Source organism: Micromonas commoda, chromosome 1 (genome assembly GCF_000090985.2).
Source record: "Micromonas commoda chromosome 1, complete sequence".
NCBI classification, from domain to species: Eukaryota; Viridiplantae; Chlorophyta; class Mamiellophyceae; order Mamiellales; family Mamiellaceae; genus Micromonas; species Micromonas commoda.
This window is the reverse complement of record NC_013038.1, coordinates 973,061-987,404: the sequence shown is the minus strand read 5'-3', so window position 1 is coordinate 987,404 and position 14,344 is coordinate 973,061. Positions and strand designations below refer to the sequence as shown.

The 14,344-nt window shown below is 48.8% G+C and overlaps 6 protein-coding genes across 6 annotated transcripts; 3 read left to right on the top strand and 3 right to left on the bottom strand.

Annotated features, from left to right (window-relative positions):
* Positions 1 to 582: 582 nt before the first annotated feature.
* On the bottom strand, positions 583 to 1,366 carry MICPUN_51495 (hypothetical protein; the record flags this gene model as incomplete). The annotated part of the gene is made up of 1 exon (XM_002507149.1): positions 583 to 1,366. The coding sequence occupies exon 1, from the start codon at positions 970 to 972 to the stop codon at positions 583 to 585; it is 390 nt and encodes a 129-aa protein (XP_002507195.1). The 5' UTR covers positions 973 to 1,366.
* Positions 1,367 to 2,764: 1,398 nt separating this feature from the next.
* On the top strand, positions 2,765 to 5,550 carry MICPUN_113364 (hypothetical protein). Its single transcript, XM_002507542.1, has one exon. The coding sequence runs from the start codon at positions 3,252 to 3,254 to the stop codon at positions 5,169 to 5,171; it is 1,920 nt and encodes a 639-aa protein (XP_002507588.1). The 5' UTR covers positions 2,765 to 3,251; the 3' UTR covers positions 5,172 to 5,550.
* On the bottom strand, positions 5,210 to 6,016 carry RN3.2 (ribonuclease III domain-containing protein; the record flags this gene model as incomplete). Its single annotated transcript, XM_002507148.1, has 1 exon — positions 5,210 to 6,016. The coding sequence occupies one exon, from the start codon at positions 6,014 to 6,016 to the stop codon at positions 5,210 to 5,212; it is 807 nt and encodes a 268-aa protein (XP_002507194.1).
* Positions 6,017 to 7,127: 1,111 nt separating this feature from the next.
* Positions 7,128 to 8,279, top strand: MICPUN_107532 (predicted protein). Its single transcript, XM_002507541.1, has 6 exons — positions 7,128 to 7,246; positions 7,374 to 7,470; positions 7,545 to 7,638; positions 7,729 to 7,795; positions 7,873 to 7,957; positions 8,040 to 8,279. Exons 1-6 carry the CDS (start codon positions 7,211 to 7,213, stop codon positions 8,051 to 8,053), a joined length of 393 nt encoding a protein of 130 aa, XP_002507587.1. The 5' UTR covers positions 7,128 to 7,210; the 3' UTR covers positions 8,054 to 8,279.
* Positions 8,280 to 8,417: 138 nt separating this feature from the next.
* On the bottom strand, positions 8,418 to 10,220 carry HEMB (delta-aminolevulinic acid dehydratase chloroplast precursor; the record flags this gene model as incomplete). Its single annotated transcript, XM_002507147.1, has 4 exons — positions 9,711 to 10,220; positions 9,531 to 9,616; positions 8,916 to 9,439; positions 8,418 to 8,835 (listed from the first exon to the last, which is right to left on the bottom strand). Exons 1-4 carry the CDS (start codon positions 9,868 to 9,870, stop codon positions 8,418 to 8,420), a joined length of 1,188 nt encoding a protein of 395 aa, XP_002507193.1. The 5' UTR covers positions 9,871 to 10,220.
* A 1,767-nt stretch (positions 10,221 to 11,987) lies between these two features.
* FTSH2 (aaa-metalloprotease chloroplast precursor) lies at positions 11,988 to 14,295 on the top strand. Its single transcript, XM_002507540.1, has 3 exons — positions 11,988 to 12,026; positions 12,127 to 12,213; positions 12,304 to 14,295. Exons 2-3 carry the CDS (start codon positions 12,136 to 12,138, stop codon positions 14,083 to 14,085), a joined length of 1,860 nt encoding a protein of 619 aa, XP_002507586.1. The 5' UTR covers positions 11,988 to 12,026; positions 12,127 to 12,135; the 3' UTR covers positions 14,086 to 14,295.
* The last annotated feature ends 49 nt before the right edge of the window (positions 14,296 to 14,344 follow it).

The following is a 14,344-nucleotide window of genomic DNA, read 5'->3' as shown; positions in this document are numbered from 1 at the left end:
AGGCCGTAATCGCAACGCCTCATATGAGGTGGTAAACCTTGAATACCGTTTCGGCTATGATATACTGGATTAGCTCGTGGCCAGGATACCAAACGCGAAGTAGATGTGACGAGATCCCACTGAGAGCCTCAGTCGATGCAGCGGTTCCATGTACGTTCCTTTCAGTGGTGATGACGCTGAGGGGTTCTTCATTTCGTTATCGCTATATAACACTTAGCTAGCACTATGCTACGTTAGAATACGTAAGAGTTGGAATCAGTTTTTACCGTGAAAACCGGAAATCGACGACAAACGCCCGCGCCGTGCGCGACACGCGACGTATTTTCGCCAGCCGATTGCCCGGGTCAAGACTATCGGAACTATGGGTGAGCCGCGTGGCCTTCGTCCGGTCGGGGGAACGTTCACCACGGGCCCGCGCGCCACGATGCCGGCTTCCGGTTTCGGAGCTATTTAATTTACTTTATTCCGTCCACGCCCTCGGAGGGGAGAAGGCCGCCCCAGCCACCCGGATGGAGGTCGATGGGCACGATATCGGCGCGTGGACGATCGTGGGTGAGTGTACGTTCAAGTTATTGTTCAAAGTTACGTCCAGGTCCAACTCCTCGTCCGTCGTCGCCCCCATCGTCCCACGAATTCGCCCAAACGACCCCTTCTGCAGCAGGTGGGGGCGCCCTCGACAGCGGTACGCGCAGACCCGTCGTCGGTGAGGCGCACACGACGTCCACGACGCCGGTTTCGTGCGCCCAGCACCGCGTGCGAGCACCGAGCCTTCGCCCATCCGCCTCCGGGCTGTCTTTCATCTCGGACGGGCGCGGTTTTATCGCCTGCCACGCGCGCGAGGGCGGGATCTGACGAGGTGCCCACCCTTTGCGGATGAAACCGGAAGGGAGGGCGCGCGCACCTGGTGAGCATGTGATGGGTCTGTCGCGGCGGAGAAATGACCTCCATCGCGTCGAGACCATCGAGGTTCATCTCGGACCCGCGCACACGCCGCTCGTGCACGAGAGACGCGTCGCGCGGTGCAGAGGCATCAAGATTTTAGGTGCCACCCTCTGCGGGGGGGCACCATGACACGCGACCGACGATCATGTATGCGACCGCGCAGTTGGCTTCCTCGTCGTGAAACGCACATACCCTTATATAGCACGCACTCGTGAGCGAGCGCGTGCACTTTCAGGAGCCCGCGCACCGCCTCTTTCCCGCGTTCGTCGGTTTACCGCATCGAGTTGCCGAGATCCATCCGTCGACACGTCGCGAAACGGGGCACCATCTCACGCGCATCGGGCCGCGCGCTTCGCGCGATTTGATTGGGGGTCGGGCTTACCTACGATGCCGTGCTTATAGCGCGGCTTTGATTGGGTTTAGGTTACCGCGTCGGCGCACTGCGGCGTCGCCAGTGGGCGCGAAGAGCGACGCATCGTTCTTTCAACGAAAAGCGCCCCCGAAGCGGACGGAGAAATACCAAACGGTGGTCTATGACTCAATAAAAGTCCCATATCGGGGGAGTCATCACGCACGGCCGTATTTTTCTACACTACTAAAATCGCAATTTGAAAAGTGCCAAAAACTCAACGGGTATCTGATTTTTGCTCTCAGAGCTTCTCAGAAATTTTGGCCAATCAGAGTCGAGAAAGGGGAGCTTCAGCAGCAGCAGCCAGGCATTGCGCGCATGAGTTGCGCCCGCATGGATATCAAATCGATTAACAGGCGCCGCAGAAGTGTCGGGAGGGTCCATGCACCACGTTTCGAAGCAGGGCGCGACTTTACATGGACGCGGTAAGCATGGCGAAGCCGCGCAGGCGCGATGTCATGGGCAAAGAAAACAACTCGACGAGTTATGAACCGTCTGAAGTGCGATGCGCGTTCGTGTTCTTCTTCTTTTCGCCCTCGCGGGGACAGATTTTCGGCCTGTCGGCTCAGTAAAAACGTTATGCACATACCATGTCCACTGCTCACGGCGTCGCGCGGCTCTTCGCGCGCAGGCGCGGCGCTGGGGAGCGACTGAACGCGCGCCAAGTCGAGCAAAAAAAACCTGTTCGGCGAAGCATATATGCAAATAACCTCGGAATCAAAACGAATTATGATTAACTCTTTGTGTAGAATAATGTGGGCGTAGCATGGCGTAGCCACAGGCACTCCCTTGTCTGGCTCCGAAAATAGTCTACCAACAAAAAGACCACTTTTCGAAACAAAAAACCCCGGGGCAGTCACGGGAGTGCTCATATCATATTATATTACCTTCGTATATTATACATATATATAAATAAGTTAAGTTACGGAGATAAGTAATTCGCATATAAGTTATTTATCCACACGATTTTTATTCATGCGTATTATGATATTGTACTGATATTGTCATGCATGACATTTCATGTACCATATATACGATGGCTGAATTGCTCAACTCGCTCGTGTTACAAATCACATCAAATCACCATACAGGTCGCATTCGTAACTATGTTAAAGCAATATAAATGGACGAGCACCTGGAATTTCTTGCATGATTATTGTCAAAATCTTACACAAGTCTTCCACGTACGGCCTAATTCCGCTTATCTCGGCTTATCCCGTACGAAGGTATGTGGGGAATCTTCGGGTTTATTAACTCAAGAAACGAAAATACCTTCTAATCTTATTAACTTAACTCGATGTTCCACTGATGTTCCACACTTGATTGAAATCCAGAATATAATGATAACAAACGTTGCACGCTGTACACGTAATAAATCGCTCATATATGGGGTACGTAGTTCGTTATTATTATTAAATAAAAATAAAATATATCTTTTATTGAGAAACTAGATATAATAAAAATCCATCGATATAATAATAACAATATAACATATATACAACAGTCAAATACCACTATTAATATAATGATAACGGTATTTAATTAACGGTATTCAATAATATTCCTGATGCATAGTGCGCGCATCAGGAACTTATTATTATTATTTGCTTTTAATTATGGTTGACCATAATAAGGATAATTCGGAACCAATTTTATACTCATAGGGATGATTTTCGTACCTTCGAAGGTAATTTCTAATTATCGTCATACTGTATGCCCATGCGGAACGTGAAAGTTTCCAGCGCAAGCACGCATCCACGTGACGCGCGTTCGGGCTGTCGGATTAGGAATACATCTCCATACATTTGAGTACCCCTTCTCGATGGAAAGTTGAGGTAGTTGAGGCGAAGTGGACATGCCTTGAGACGTAACATTATTTTAAGCCGCCTTTTGAAAAAAGATGCCTCGCGCGCATTCAAAGGCAGCTCTTCCTTCTGTTTTTCTCGCAGTTACCTTACTTACTTGGTCGTGTTTCCAATATGCATTTGCGCATGCTGGGTTTCTTGGCGTCGTGGTCATGCCTACTGCGAACTACGTGTCTGAAGGAATTGCGTTGACAGTATCGGGCTTCAACTTCATCAATCTAGGTGAACATCGTGTGCTTGTTCAGGCCGAAACGGTGCCCCGAGAATTTTACCAGGACGGCTTGGATACAATCGCATGTTTGTTCGCTCAGTCCTCTCATGGAAAACCCATTTCATCTGCAACAGTCATCGGCGAACACTCCGTTGCCTGCGTGCTACCTTTGACGCTTAGGCCCGGCTTTGTAAGTGTGGGTGTCAGCACAAATGGGATCGACAGTTTCTTTCACTCGGAAGTGACTGTTAGTGTCAGAGCTCGACCCGAGCTGTATCATGTGATTGGGTCTCGCATACAGTCAGGCGGTGATCACGCACATGTCATTGGCGATGGTCTAGAGCCCAGACAAGCTCACTCGGCATTGCCAGGACATGCGCTCTTGTGTGGGTGGCACACACCAATAGGCATCAACTCCAGAAATGAAAAAGTATCTTTGGGAGCAGGTGGTACACCCGGTGTTTTTGTATCCTCAGCCGTGCGCGTGTGCGAGATTCCGGCAGTGTTCGGTCACACTGTCAAGCTCTTTGCAGCAGCAGAACCGGGCACTTCCAGCGAAGACGTCCTGGCTACCAAAGAAGACTATACAACTAGCCACGGACCTGCTATTTTGTCCTCTGACCCCCCTATCATAGTTGCGGTGCGGCCTTGGCAAACAAACTCAGGCGGCGGAAGTTCGCTTTCGATTGACAGCGTGAGATATTGCGATGACGTTAGTTCTCTCGAGCGACTCAGTTTCAAGCCACTTCTTCGATTTGGAACAGCTTGGGTCGATATCAGCCCTCATTCCCCCCCGACGAGTGAACAAATCCAGATATGGCGCTCCGTCTCTCCAGCATACAAACCCACAGACACTGAAGGAGCGCCATTAGCCATAGTTTCCACGCACTATACATCTAAAGCACGCAACCCCTGTTGGCAACGTTCCTTTGAAATTGAAACAGGTCTTTCCGCTCACTATCCGCTTCCACTCTGTGTTGTAGTTAACGCAGCGGATTCTGCTTTGATCACATGGATACGAGGAGAACAGTTTCGACCCTTATCAATAGAGGAGGTAGCAAGTTATTTAGTTATAGGTATTGGTGAACCGATTGGAACCGAGTTTCACTTCTCCTCGCAAGCGAGGGCGCAGTCGTACCATGATGTATTGGGAGTCGCGCCGTCCACCGGTGCCGAGGGTGGTGGAGGTATAGTTTGGGTTTCCAGACCATTTTCCCAGCTCGAAGCTTCTCGCAAGCCTGCGCATCATCAAGGTCAAATGACTTGCACCTTTGGTTTGACAGAAGTTAGCTTGGTGTTCATTTCATCTGCCCTTATGGCCTGCGAGGCACCAACATATAGTTCAACGCGTTTTCCGAGGACAGTCCCCGTGAATATTGGATTTGATTACATGCCAGCACTGGAGAGTATTGGAACATACACGTATCTGCAGCACATTTTTGTTTCTGAACCAGAACCGGATGCAGGGCCCAGCGCAGGTGGAACTAAGATTACAGTGACGACATCCAAGGCCGAGCCACTTGCAGCACTCCTTGTGCCGATATGCCGATTCGGGAATATTGTTGTTGTCGGTTCATTCTCAGATATCGGTGGTGTTGTGGCTTGTATCACACCGGCCGCGAGCTCGTCATCTATAAGTTTTTTTATGGATGATAACAAAGGGGCCTGTGCGCCATCAGGATCCATATTTACTGATCATCGATCTAGAAATTATCACTACGATTATTTCCACGAACATGAGTAAGTGGCGCCGTATAGGAGGCAGTTTGCAGCGTAAGGCGATCATTTTTCGAGCTCTGAAACTCGTGTCTCGAGCAAGATCATTCGCTTTACAAGATGGCCTAACCGCTCCCTTTGCCCAGCACCGACGCTCCCTTTCACAGCAGCATACTCACTTTTAGTGGGAGGCCGTGCATTTGAGGTTTTTAACGTCGCAAAAATCGTTGATTCGACCTGCCCATCGAACATCTCGTGCAGAGGCTGCTGATGGAAGCTCATCCCCAGATGCAACAACACGGAGTGCAGGCGGTTCTGGTCGAATAAATACCAGTAAGCAATGAGGGCTTCAAGGGCTGAAGCTTCCTTGTGTTGAACTTTATTATGACGCGAACGACATTCATGTCCGTAATCTCTACCCCACTCCAAGATAGTCAGTTCATCATCTGTGATCATCGTGCCATTTAGAAGACGCCTCAAATGACCGCACATAGCAATAGATGAAGACCACCCCTGTTTTGTTGCCTCTTGAGGACGAAGGACGACATTAGTAGAATATGGTAGAGAAGCTACAGTCGCGCGTTGAAGGATCATGTGCCGTCTTGCATACAATTCCCACACGGCATCGCCAAGATATGTATAGGCGAGAGCTACGGAAGGGGCGCGGTCAACAAGTTTCGCGGGAACATCGGAGAGAACCGCGTTAGTACAGGAAGTATTCCAGCTGGCTTCGCGAGAAGCTCCCGTTGCGTACTTTTGGGCAGCCCGCCTGCTTAAGGGGCGGCGTGCACGGTGACACAAGAAATTAAGCAACGAGAATTCCTGGACGTGATTTACTTGAACCACATAGCACGAGCCTAAAGTTTTGAACATTCGCACTCGGCGGTGTCGGTAGCGAACAGCGACGGTGGAAACCCGTGTGTGGGTTTGAAACTTCCGATCAGAGCAACTCAATACTTCGGCAAATACCGATCTTTATATGTATGACTTCGACATGCAAAATGTAATAACAATCACCAGACTTATCGTCAACCAGGAGTCGAGCGAGGTTTATTTCTTTTCTTACATTGTCCGGTTAAGTTATCATTGATTGACTTGGTTTGTTATGATGATAGTTATTACGAAGGTAGTTTATTATTCCATCTGGGTGAATATCTCGGCGGAAATCTTTCCTGGTTCTGTTAGTCCCACGCGATCGTTATTTATTAGTCAACCGCACATGGGCAGGGACCTTTCGGATATTATTAGCCTGCACCAGGACAGCCTTCGCGGGCTTGACTTGGTTTGTCATATATATAAATAAGTTTAAGTTTAATAATAAGTTAAGTTTTAAGTCGATGGTTTAATTTCCTGGTCTGTTTCAATATCCTCGACTTTAATTAAACTTACTTAACTTTCCTATGATATGATATATATTATCATACGAAGGTAATAGATTGGCTTGGTTAGTTTATTTGTCCCAAGGGAGATAAGTATCAAAATTCGCATGAGTATTAATCCATACGACTTACGAAGGTATTTTATTCTTACATACGATATTCGGAACACTTCGGATACCAACGCAACTCCAACGCATATATCCATACGATGGCCGATTTAGTTTATCCCTATTACTCACCATACTCTAGTCTTCCATACATACGGCTCGTATTAACTCAAGAAACGAATACCTTAACTAATTTTAACTTATTATTTCCTCCGTATTTTATATCTTCGAAGTATTCGTAATGTATTATTTATACTTTATTTATTATCGCCGAGACATAATAAATGATGATATTGATGATATTTTATATCATCATAAATATATCATATGATATCATAATAATACATCATATCAGTATCATAATATCATGTGATATATATTTAATATGATATTATGTAACGAACGAAACTCGATGGTTCACACTGCTTGATTGAAATTCAGCATATGTATCTTAAACATTTCCGCGTTCCGAGTCGCGAACCAGATTTTCGAGCTGGAAAGCTAGGAAAGAAACCCGGCCGCCGCCTTCCGAAACCCTTTAATAGCAGACGCCCGTGCAACAATCGCCGGTAGCGATAATCATGGTTCGTATCAGCGTTCTCAATGATACTCTGAAGGTAAATTTTGGTCTTGATATGCTAAGTGGCCTAGCGCTTAAATCGAGCAAGGCGGTCACAACTGCACTAGTGATGTAATGTAATTAGGGTCTTCTTGGCCTGATGTTTTTTTTCCAAATCTTTGCAGGCTATGTACAACGCCGAAAAGCGTGGAAAGCGCCAGGTTCTTGTGCGCCCCGTTTCCAAAGTCGTGATCAAGTTCCTTCAGGTCATGCAGAAGCACGGTGAGATTCGTTTGCTGTCGTTCCTCGCCCATGTCCCGTCGGTCAACACTCTTCTTTGACACCTTCAACTGTAGGCTACATCAACGAGTTCGAATACATCGATGATCATAGATCTGGCAAGATCGTTGTAGAGCTTAACGGGCGTATCAACAAGTGTGGTGTCATAAGGTAACGACGTCGTCATACATTTGGCAGCTCCGCCAAATCGACCTTGTAGCACCCTTCATGAAAATATTTCTAACCTCAACTCTGACACAGCCCCCGATATGATCTTTCGCACACTGATGTCGAAGACTGGGTCGGCCGCCTGCTTCCTTCTCGTCTGGTATTTTTATTTACATGAACGCGTGTCAAACGTGGCCGCTCTGTGTGTTGTTCCTGATTTTCTTTCACCATTTCCAGTTCGGTGTTATCGTACTTACAACTGCTAACGGAATTCTTGACCACGAAGAAGCTCGGCGCAAAAAGGTCGGCGGGAAAGTTCTCGGTAAGTTGAGAACGTGTTCATGATTAAATGGCTAGGCATCCCACCAGAAATATTTTGTTGACAAGTGTACCTTTTCTCTTAGGTTTCTTTTATTAATGTTTTTGACACGCTTCTTGAGCGCGCAAACATAGTCGTCAGGGAAAAGAACTCAGGTCTCGAGGGTTGCTGAACGTTATCTAGTTACGCGACCAGCGCGCGTGTATGCGCGTGGTCTGTAGAACGAATGATGTCTTGCAACCGTACGACTGCCGCGAGTCGCGGAAAGCTCGATTACATAACATTCTTCAAGTTTTTTTTAAATTTATTAAAAAGTGTGTCTATTATTGATGAGTACGACCGCGAATGATCAGCCATACTTGATGACATTTCTTGAAGAATTTACGAGAGAAGGATTGGCTCATACCGCAGCCCCCTCTGCCTCAACAAAATCTGAGATACTGTTTCAAGCAGCCCCTAGACCTCATGCTTCTTGCAGCCATTTAGCGGCATCAACAGCAAAGTAAGTCAGAGTCAAATCTGCCCCGGCTCGTTTAATTGATATGAGACTCTCAAGAACAGCATCCCTTTCATTCAAGTATCCTGCAGCGGCCGCAGCCTTTAGCATGGAATACTCACCAGACACCTGATAGGCACTTATAGGAAGGGTTGTACTATCCTTGAGAGCACGTATAATGTCCAGATACGCCCCTGCGGGCTTGACCATCATGATATCAGCACCTTCAGCTTCATCAAGGGCAGCTTCCCGAAGGCATTCTCTGAAGTTCGCAGGGTCCATCTGGTATTCTGCTTTGTCTTTCGGTATACGCCATTCTTCATTGCCTGGACGTGGAGCACTTGCTAGCGCGTCTCGAAACGGACCGTAATAAGCAGAGTTATACCTGCAAGTTAAAAAGTTGTAAGCGAGGAGTTCATAAGGGCTCCAATCAGTTTATTTTACGGAAACGATGAAATGACATACTTGGCAGTATATGACATGATTGCTACATTCGTGAAACCTTCAGCATCGAGCGCCTCACGAATGGCGCCTACACGACCATCCATCATGTCAGAGGGAGAGATAACGTCAGCACCAGCTCGAGCCTGGGAGACAGCCTGCTTGCAAAGGTAGTACACAGTCTCGTCATTCAAGATTACGCCGTCGGATCTAACCATGCCGTCATGTCCCATCGTGTTGTACGGATCAAGTGCGACATCCGTGTAGACTTCAAGGTCCGGAAACGTGTCCTTAAGGAGTGAAATTGACCGCTGTGCTAGCCCATTTGGGTTGAAGCACTCTTCCGCTGTGGCTGATTTCAGGTGGTCTGGCGTCTTGGGAAAGACCACAACTTGGTTCACACCGGTCGCACGTGCCTCGCGCACCTTGTCGATCATACCGGTTCTCCAGCCAAGACGCGATTGTCCGGGCATCGAGTCAATCGGGATATCGTCCTCGCCGTCGTGAACAAAAATAGGGTAAATGAAGTTTGCTGGAGTCAATATTGTCTGGAGCAGTCTGGGTTAGTTGTTTTGACAAGAGATGTATGCTCATGATCAAGGCCACTTTTCCCGGGGAACAGATGAGTATAGGACACACCTCACGAAAGGCCTCTCGGACAGTTGCGCTTCGGCGGTTGCGGCGTGGGCGCGAAGCGAGGTCTTGAGGCGGCACAATCGGCGTTCCTAACAGCGCTCCGAGAGGTAAGTTGCAGTCCGCAACGATGCATACGCATTCAAAAGAAGCTTGGTTTCACTCCGGGCAAATTGAATCACCCACCGTCGGGAAGTTTGGGGGGCACACGTTTGGTCGGTGGCGCGAGGTCGACGTCCGCAGCCTTCGAGCTTGGGGAGCAAGTACGACGAGTGGCATCAGACCAAGTCAGTCGAGATGAATTGCGCACCGATGCGCCAACTCGGATCTGGGAGAATCCGCTCATCTTATATCTGAAGATTCGGTTCTTCCGATGTGACTACAGGGCGGTTAAGTGTACACGCAGAGCCCTTGTGCGGAGGCTTGCACGAATAGTTTTTGGTGTATCCTTTGTTTTTTCCGGCCAACCATTTCCCGCCACGTCATCCAATGAATTTTCCAGTCCACCCGCAGCACACGTGCCCATTCAAATGCTGCTGGTTGAAAATGAATTTTATCAGTGCTGCACATACAGTGACTCTTGACTACTACGAAGGTACGAAGGTTCGTAGTCTACCTTCGTACAGCTTTTAGTGCCGACGGAGCATCCGTACAAATCCTCTACCATGTGTATATGACTGTATATAGATACCTTGAAGGTACCTTGCTTGCTTCGTACCTTCTTTCGTACGAAGCTTACATATACAATATTATTATTAGCCTTATTAAATCGGCTGTACCTTCTCATAAGCAAGGTTTCGAAGGTTTCGAATGAAGGCGATGCCTGTATTTTGTGAACGACCCCCCGGCAGCGCGTGGCACGCTTCAGGATGTATATAGGGAGTGGCCGACGAGCCGCTTCGCGGCTGTTTGAACTCTAAACCCTGAAAACCCAACCCCCACCCCTTAAAGACACGGCGCGAACCCTAAAGATACAGCGCGCCGCTTGTTACTCGCGCGTCAGCGGCTACATGAGCGCGCATCTTGCTCGTGTAAATAACCGCTCCTGTCAGCGCGTGGCACGCCTCAAGATCTATACGGGAAAATCAACTCAAGGATTACCAGTCCCGCCCCGGCGGAAAAAAAACCGTAACCTTAATATATTCTGCACGTCGATCAAAGGAGAACATTTTTAACACGCACGTGTGTTACGGATTTGTTTTTGGCCCCGGGGCAGGACAAGTCATCCTTGAGTTAATTTCCCCGTATAGATCCTGATGCGTGCCACGCGCTGCCACGAGCGGTTTTTTACATGAGCAAGATGCGCGCTCATGTAGCCGCTGACGCGCGAGTAACAAGCGGCGCGCTGTATCTTTAGGGTCTCATGTAGCCGCTGACGCGCGAGTAACAAGCGGCACGCTTTATCTTTAGGGTCCGCGCCGCGTCTTTAGGGGGTTGGGGTTGGGTTTTCAGGGTTTAGAGATGAAACTGCCGCGAAGCGGCTCGTCGGCCACTCCCTATACACCTCCGGAAGCGTGCCACGCCAAAAAAAAACAAAATCCGTAACACAGATGTCAAACACTGGCCTTCATATTTATGACAATAACTTTGATATGAAACGATGCCTGGGCGGTGTCGGTTACAGGGATACACCGCGTGCGAACAGCGCGAACACAGCCGCCCAGGGACATGATCATTACCCACGACCGCGACCGCGCTCGGACTCGATTGCCTAGCGAACGACCGGAGAGAAACGTGGGATACAATTCCATGCGGGCGGGTAAGAATACAATGGGGTGGTGAACCGAAATGCAAACAAATATTAGGTTGAACATTTTTAAAAAGATATGGAATACCATTACGCAATAAACCATACTCCCTATATCGTTGACTCGTTGATTTCGTTGACTCGTTGAATGTATGATAAATACTAAATGTGACTTCGTCACTGGCGTTCCTCGTCCGAAATTGACTAACATTTTGATCAAATTCACATATGGATACGTTCCGAACGAAGTGAAACCAGACTTTATTTCACCGTTATTAGCCCTAATATAATACCTTCGAAGGTAATATTCTAATCATCAATAGATATTAAGCTTCGTGTGATAGAGTCTATTTAAATTATTCCTCGACGATCGGATAATGATGCGGTGCAAACGGAGGTCCGTGAGCGTGCCACGTCATCGTCGACTTTTGTACCCTTTCCCCCCGGTTGCCTTGAACGACACACTGAGCCACGCTTGTCAGCCACCGAACGGCGACTCACCGATGCCATACACCATGGCTTCTACGACTTGTGTATTCGGCATTGCATCTCACATTTCCGCTCAAAAACCACGATCCCGTGTTTCTGCGTTCTTTCGTTATGCAGGTCCGAGTCCTGAAGACAAACTTGGCGGTGCCATGGTTGCGGCCGCAGCACAGCTTGGGCGCTGCCACCAGGCTGAAGTGATGGCTGCGCTTTCTGAAGATATGCCAACCCACGAACGGCGCAATGTCCTTCGCTTAGCTCTTCTTGGGGTAAGTTAGTACTTGTTTTTGGGAGGACACGCGACGTCGCCCGTGTGCTCGCTGAGGAAATGTAACGGATCCTGACATCCTTGCTGTGTGTTTTTCACAGGCTACGGCCATGCTGCCCAGCAGCGAAGCCTCAGCTGCAGACGACCAGGGGGTGGCTTCTTCGCGAATGTCATATTCTCGCTTTCTGGTATGCTTCAAACCTTCGCATTCGCCTCAAATTATCCCCTGCCTCGCCGACACGCAGAATAAAGAACTCATTTGTATTGCTTTTTGGCAGGAATATCTGGACTTGGGCCGAGTGAGAAAGGTCGATCTCTATGAAAACGGCACCATTGCCATCGTAGAAGCGATTTCTCCCGAGCTCGGTAATCGCGTTCAACGCGTCCGCGTACAGCTCCCTGGCACCTCATCTGATCTTTTGAGTAAGTTCCGGGAGAAAAATGTCGACTTCGCTGCTCATACGAACGCAGAAGATGGTTCCGCTGTGTTTCTCAACCTTTTAGGCAACCTCGCGTTCCCTCTCCTTCTCGTCGGTGGCCTCTTTCTTCTGACACGTCGCAACCAAAGTAATGGCGGCGGCATGCCCGGTGGAATGGGAGGTCCTGGGGGCAACAACCCGATGGCCTTTGGAAAGTCAAAGGCAAAGTTCCAAATGGAGCCAAACACCGGGGTTACCTTCGACGACGTAGCCGGAGTTGATGAAGCCAAAAATGATTTCATGGAAGTTGTCGAGTTTCTTAAGCGGCCCGAAAGATTCACATCGGTTGGTGCCAAAATACCCAAGGGTGTTCTTCTAGTCGGACCTCCTGGTACTGGAAAGACACTCCTTGCTAAGGCAATTGCTGGTGAGGCCGGTGTCCCATTTTTTTCCATCTCTGGGTCGGAGTTTGTCGAGATGTTTGTCGGCGTCGGCGCTTCCCGCGTTCGTGATCTATTTAAGAAGGCAAAAGAGAATGCTCCTTGCATAATCTTTGTCGACGAGATAGACGCTGTTGGTCGTTCCCGCGGAACTGGTATCGGCGGAGGTAATGATGAGCGCGAGCAGACACTCAATCAGCTGTTAACTGAGATGGATGGGTTTGAAGGAAATACCGGTGTCATCGTCGTCGCGGCAACCAATCGCGCTGATATCCTTGATCCCGCGCTTCTCCGCCCTGGACGGTTTGACCGTCAAGTTACTGTTGACGTACCCGATGTCAAAGGTCGCATTGAGATTTTGAAGGTGCACGCTAAGAACAAACGTTTGACCGACGACGTTGATATTGAAACGATTGCGAAACGCACCCCAGGATTTTCTGGTGCAGATCTTTCAAACTTACTGAATGAAGCAGCGATACTTACTGGACGACGCGGGAAAGACGCGATAACGCTTGTCGAGATTGACGACTCTGTTGACCGAATTGTGGCCGGCATGGAGGGAACCCGAATGACTGATGGAAAGGCGAAATCACTAGTCGCATATCACGAGGTCGGTCATGCGATCTGTGGTACTCTCACTCCCGGGCACGATCCCGTTCAGAAGGTGACCCTAGTGCCGCGTGGTCAAGCCAAAGGTCTAACCTGGTTTATTCCAGGAGAGGACCCTTCCCTCATTAGTAAGCAGCAAATTTTTGCCCGAGTTGTTGGTGCTCTTGGCGGCCGTGCAGCCGAAGAGGTAATTTTTGGACACGCTGAGGTCACGACAGGAGCTTCCGGTGATCTTCAGCAAGTTGCAAACATGGCCAAACAAATGGTCACCACTTTCGGCATGTCAGATGTCGGCCCTTGGGCCTTGAATGATCCTTCATCCCAGGGAGGGGACATGATCATGCGCATGATGGCGCGGAATGCCATGTCTGAAAAACTTGCAAATGACATTGATGTAGCCACAAAACGTATTGCGGATGAAGCATATGTCGTTGCGCTGCGGCAAATCAAGGATAACCGCGAGGCCATCGATGTAATCGTCGAGGAACTACTTGAAGTCGAGACGATGACAGGCGAGCGATTCAGGGAGATCCTTTCGCAATACGCCTCGATCCCAGAGGAGAATGTCCCCAAAGAGATAGCTATGGTATGAGCATGCTTTGCGTGCACTCTTTGTTTATGTGCCGCATTGCGCAGTGGCCTGCGCGTGAAATTTGACCAGGTGTTTCCATGACTGCACGGCCACCCCTTGCAGCTGAATTCAAGAAAAATGGCAAAATTCAAAAAAACGAGCGCTTCAATTGGAAGACTGAAGATGAAGATATTGGATATTTAATATGATGTTCTTTGCTCCTACAAAGTTATTATTTTCGTCGGCAGCGCGCACCCTGACAGACAGACCATTCCAGTTG

Excerpts from the sequence above, each read along its gene's own strand:
- MICPUN_107532 (XM_002507541.1), top strand. The coding sequence starts at position 7,211 with ATGGTTCGTATCAGCGTTCTCAATGATACTCTGAAG. Across the intron at positions 7,471-7,544 it reads TCAGGTCATGCAGAAGCACG|GCTACATCAACGAGTTCGAA; the intron begins GTGAGATTCGTT and ends CTTCAACTGTAG. Across the intron at positions 7,796-7,872 it reads GCCTGCTTCCTTCTCGTCTG|TTCGGTGTTATCGTACTTAC; the intron begins GTATTTTTATTT and ends CACCATTTCCAG.
- FTSH2 (XM_002507540.1), top strand. The coding sequence starts at position 12,136 with ATGCTGCCCAGCAGCGAAGCCTCAGCTGCAGACGACCAGGGGGTGGCT. Across the intron at positions 12,214-12,303 it reads TGTCATATTCTCGCTTTCTG|GAATATCTGGACTTGGGCCG; the intron begins GTATGCTTCAAA and ends GCTTTTTGGCAG.
- MICPUN_113364 (XM_002507542.1), top strand. The coding sequence starts at position 3,252 with ATGCCTCGCGCGCATTCAAAGGCAGCTCTTCCTTCTGTTTTTCTCGCA.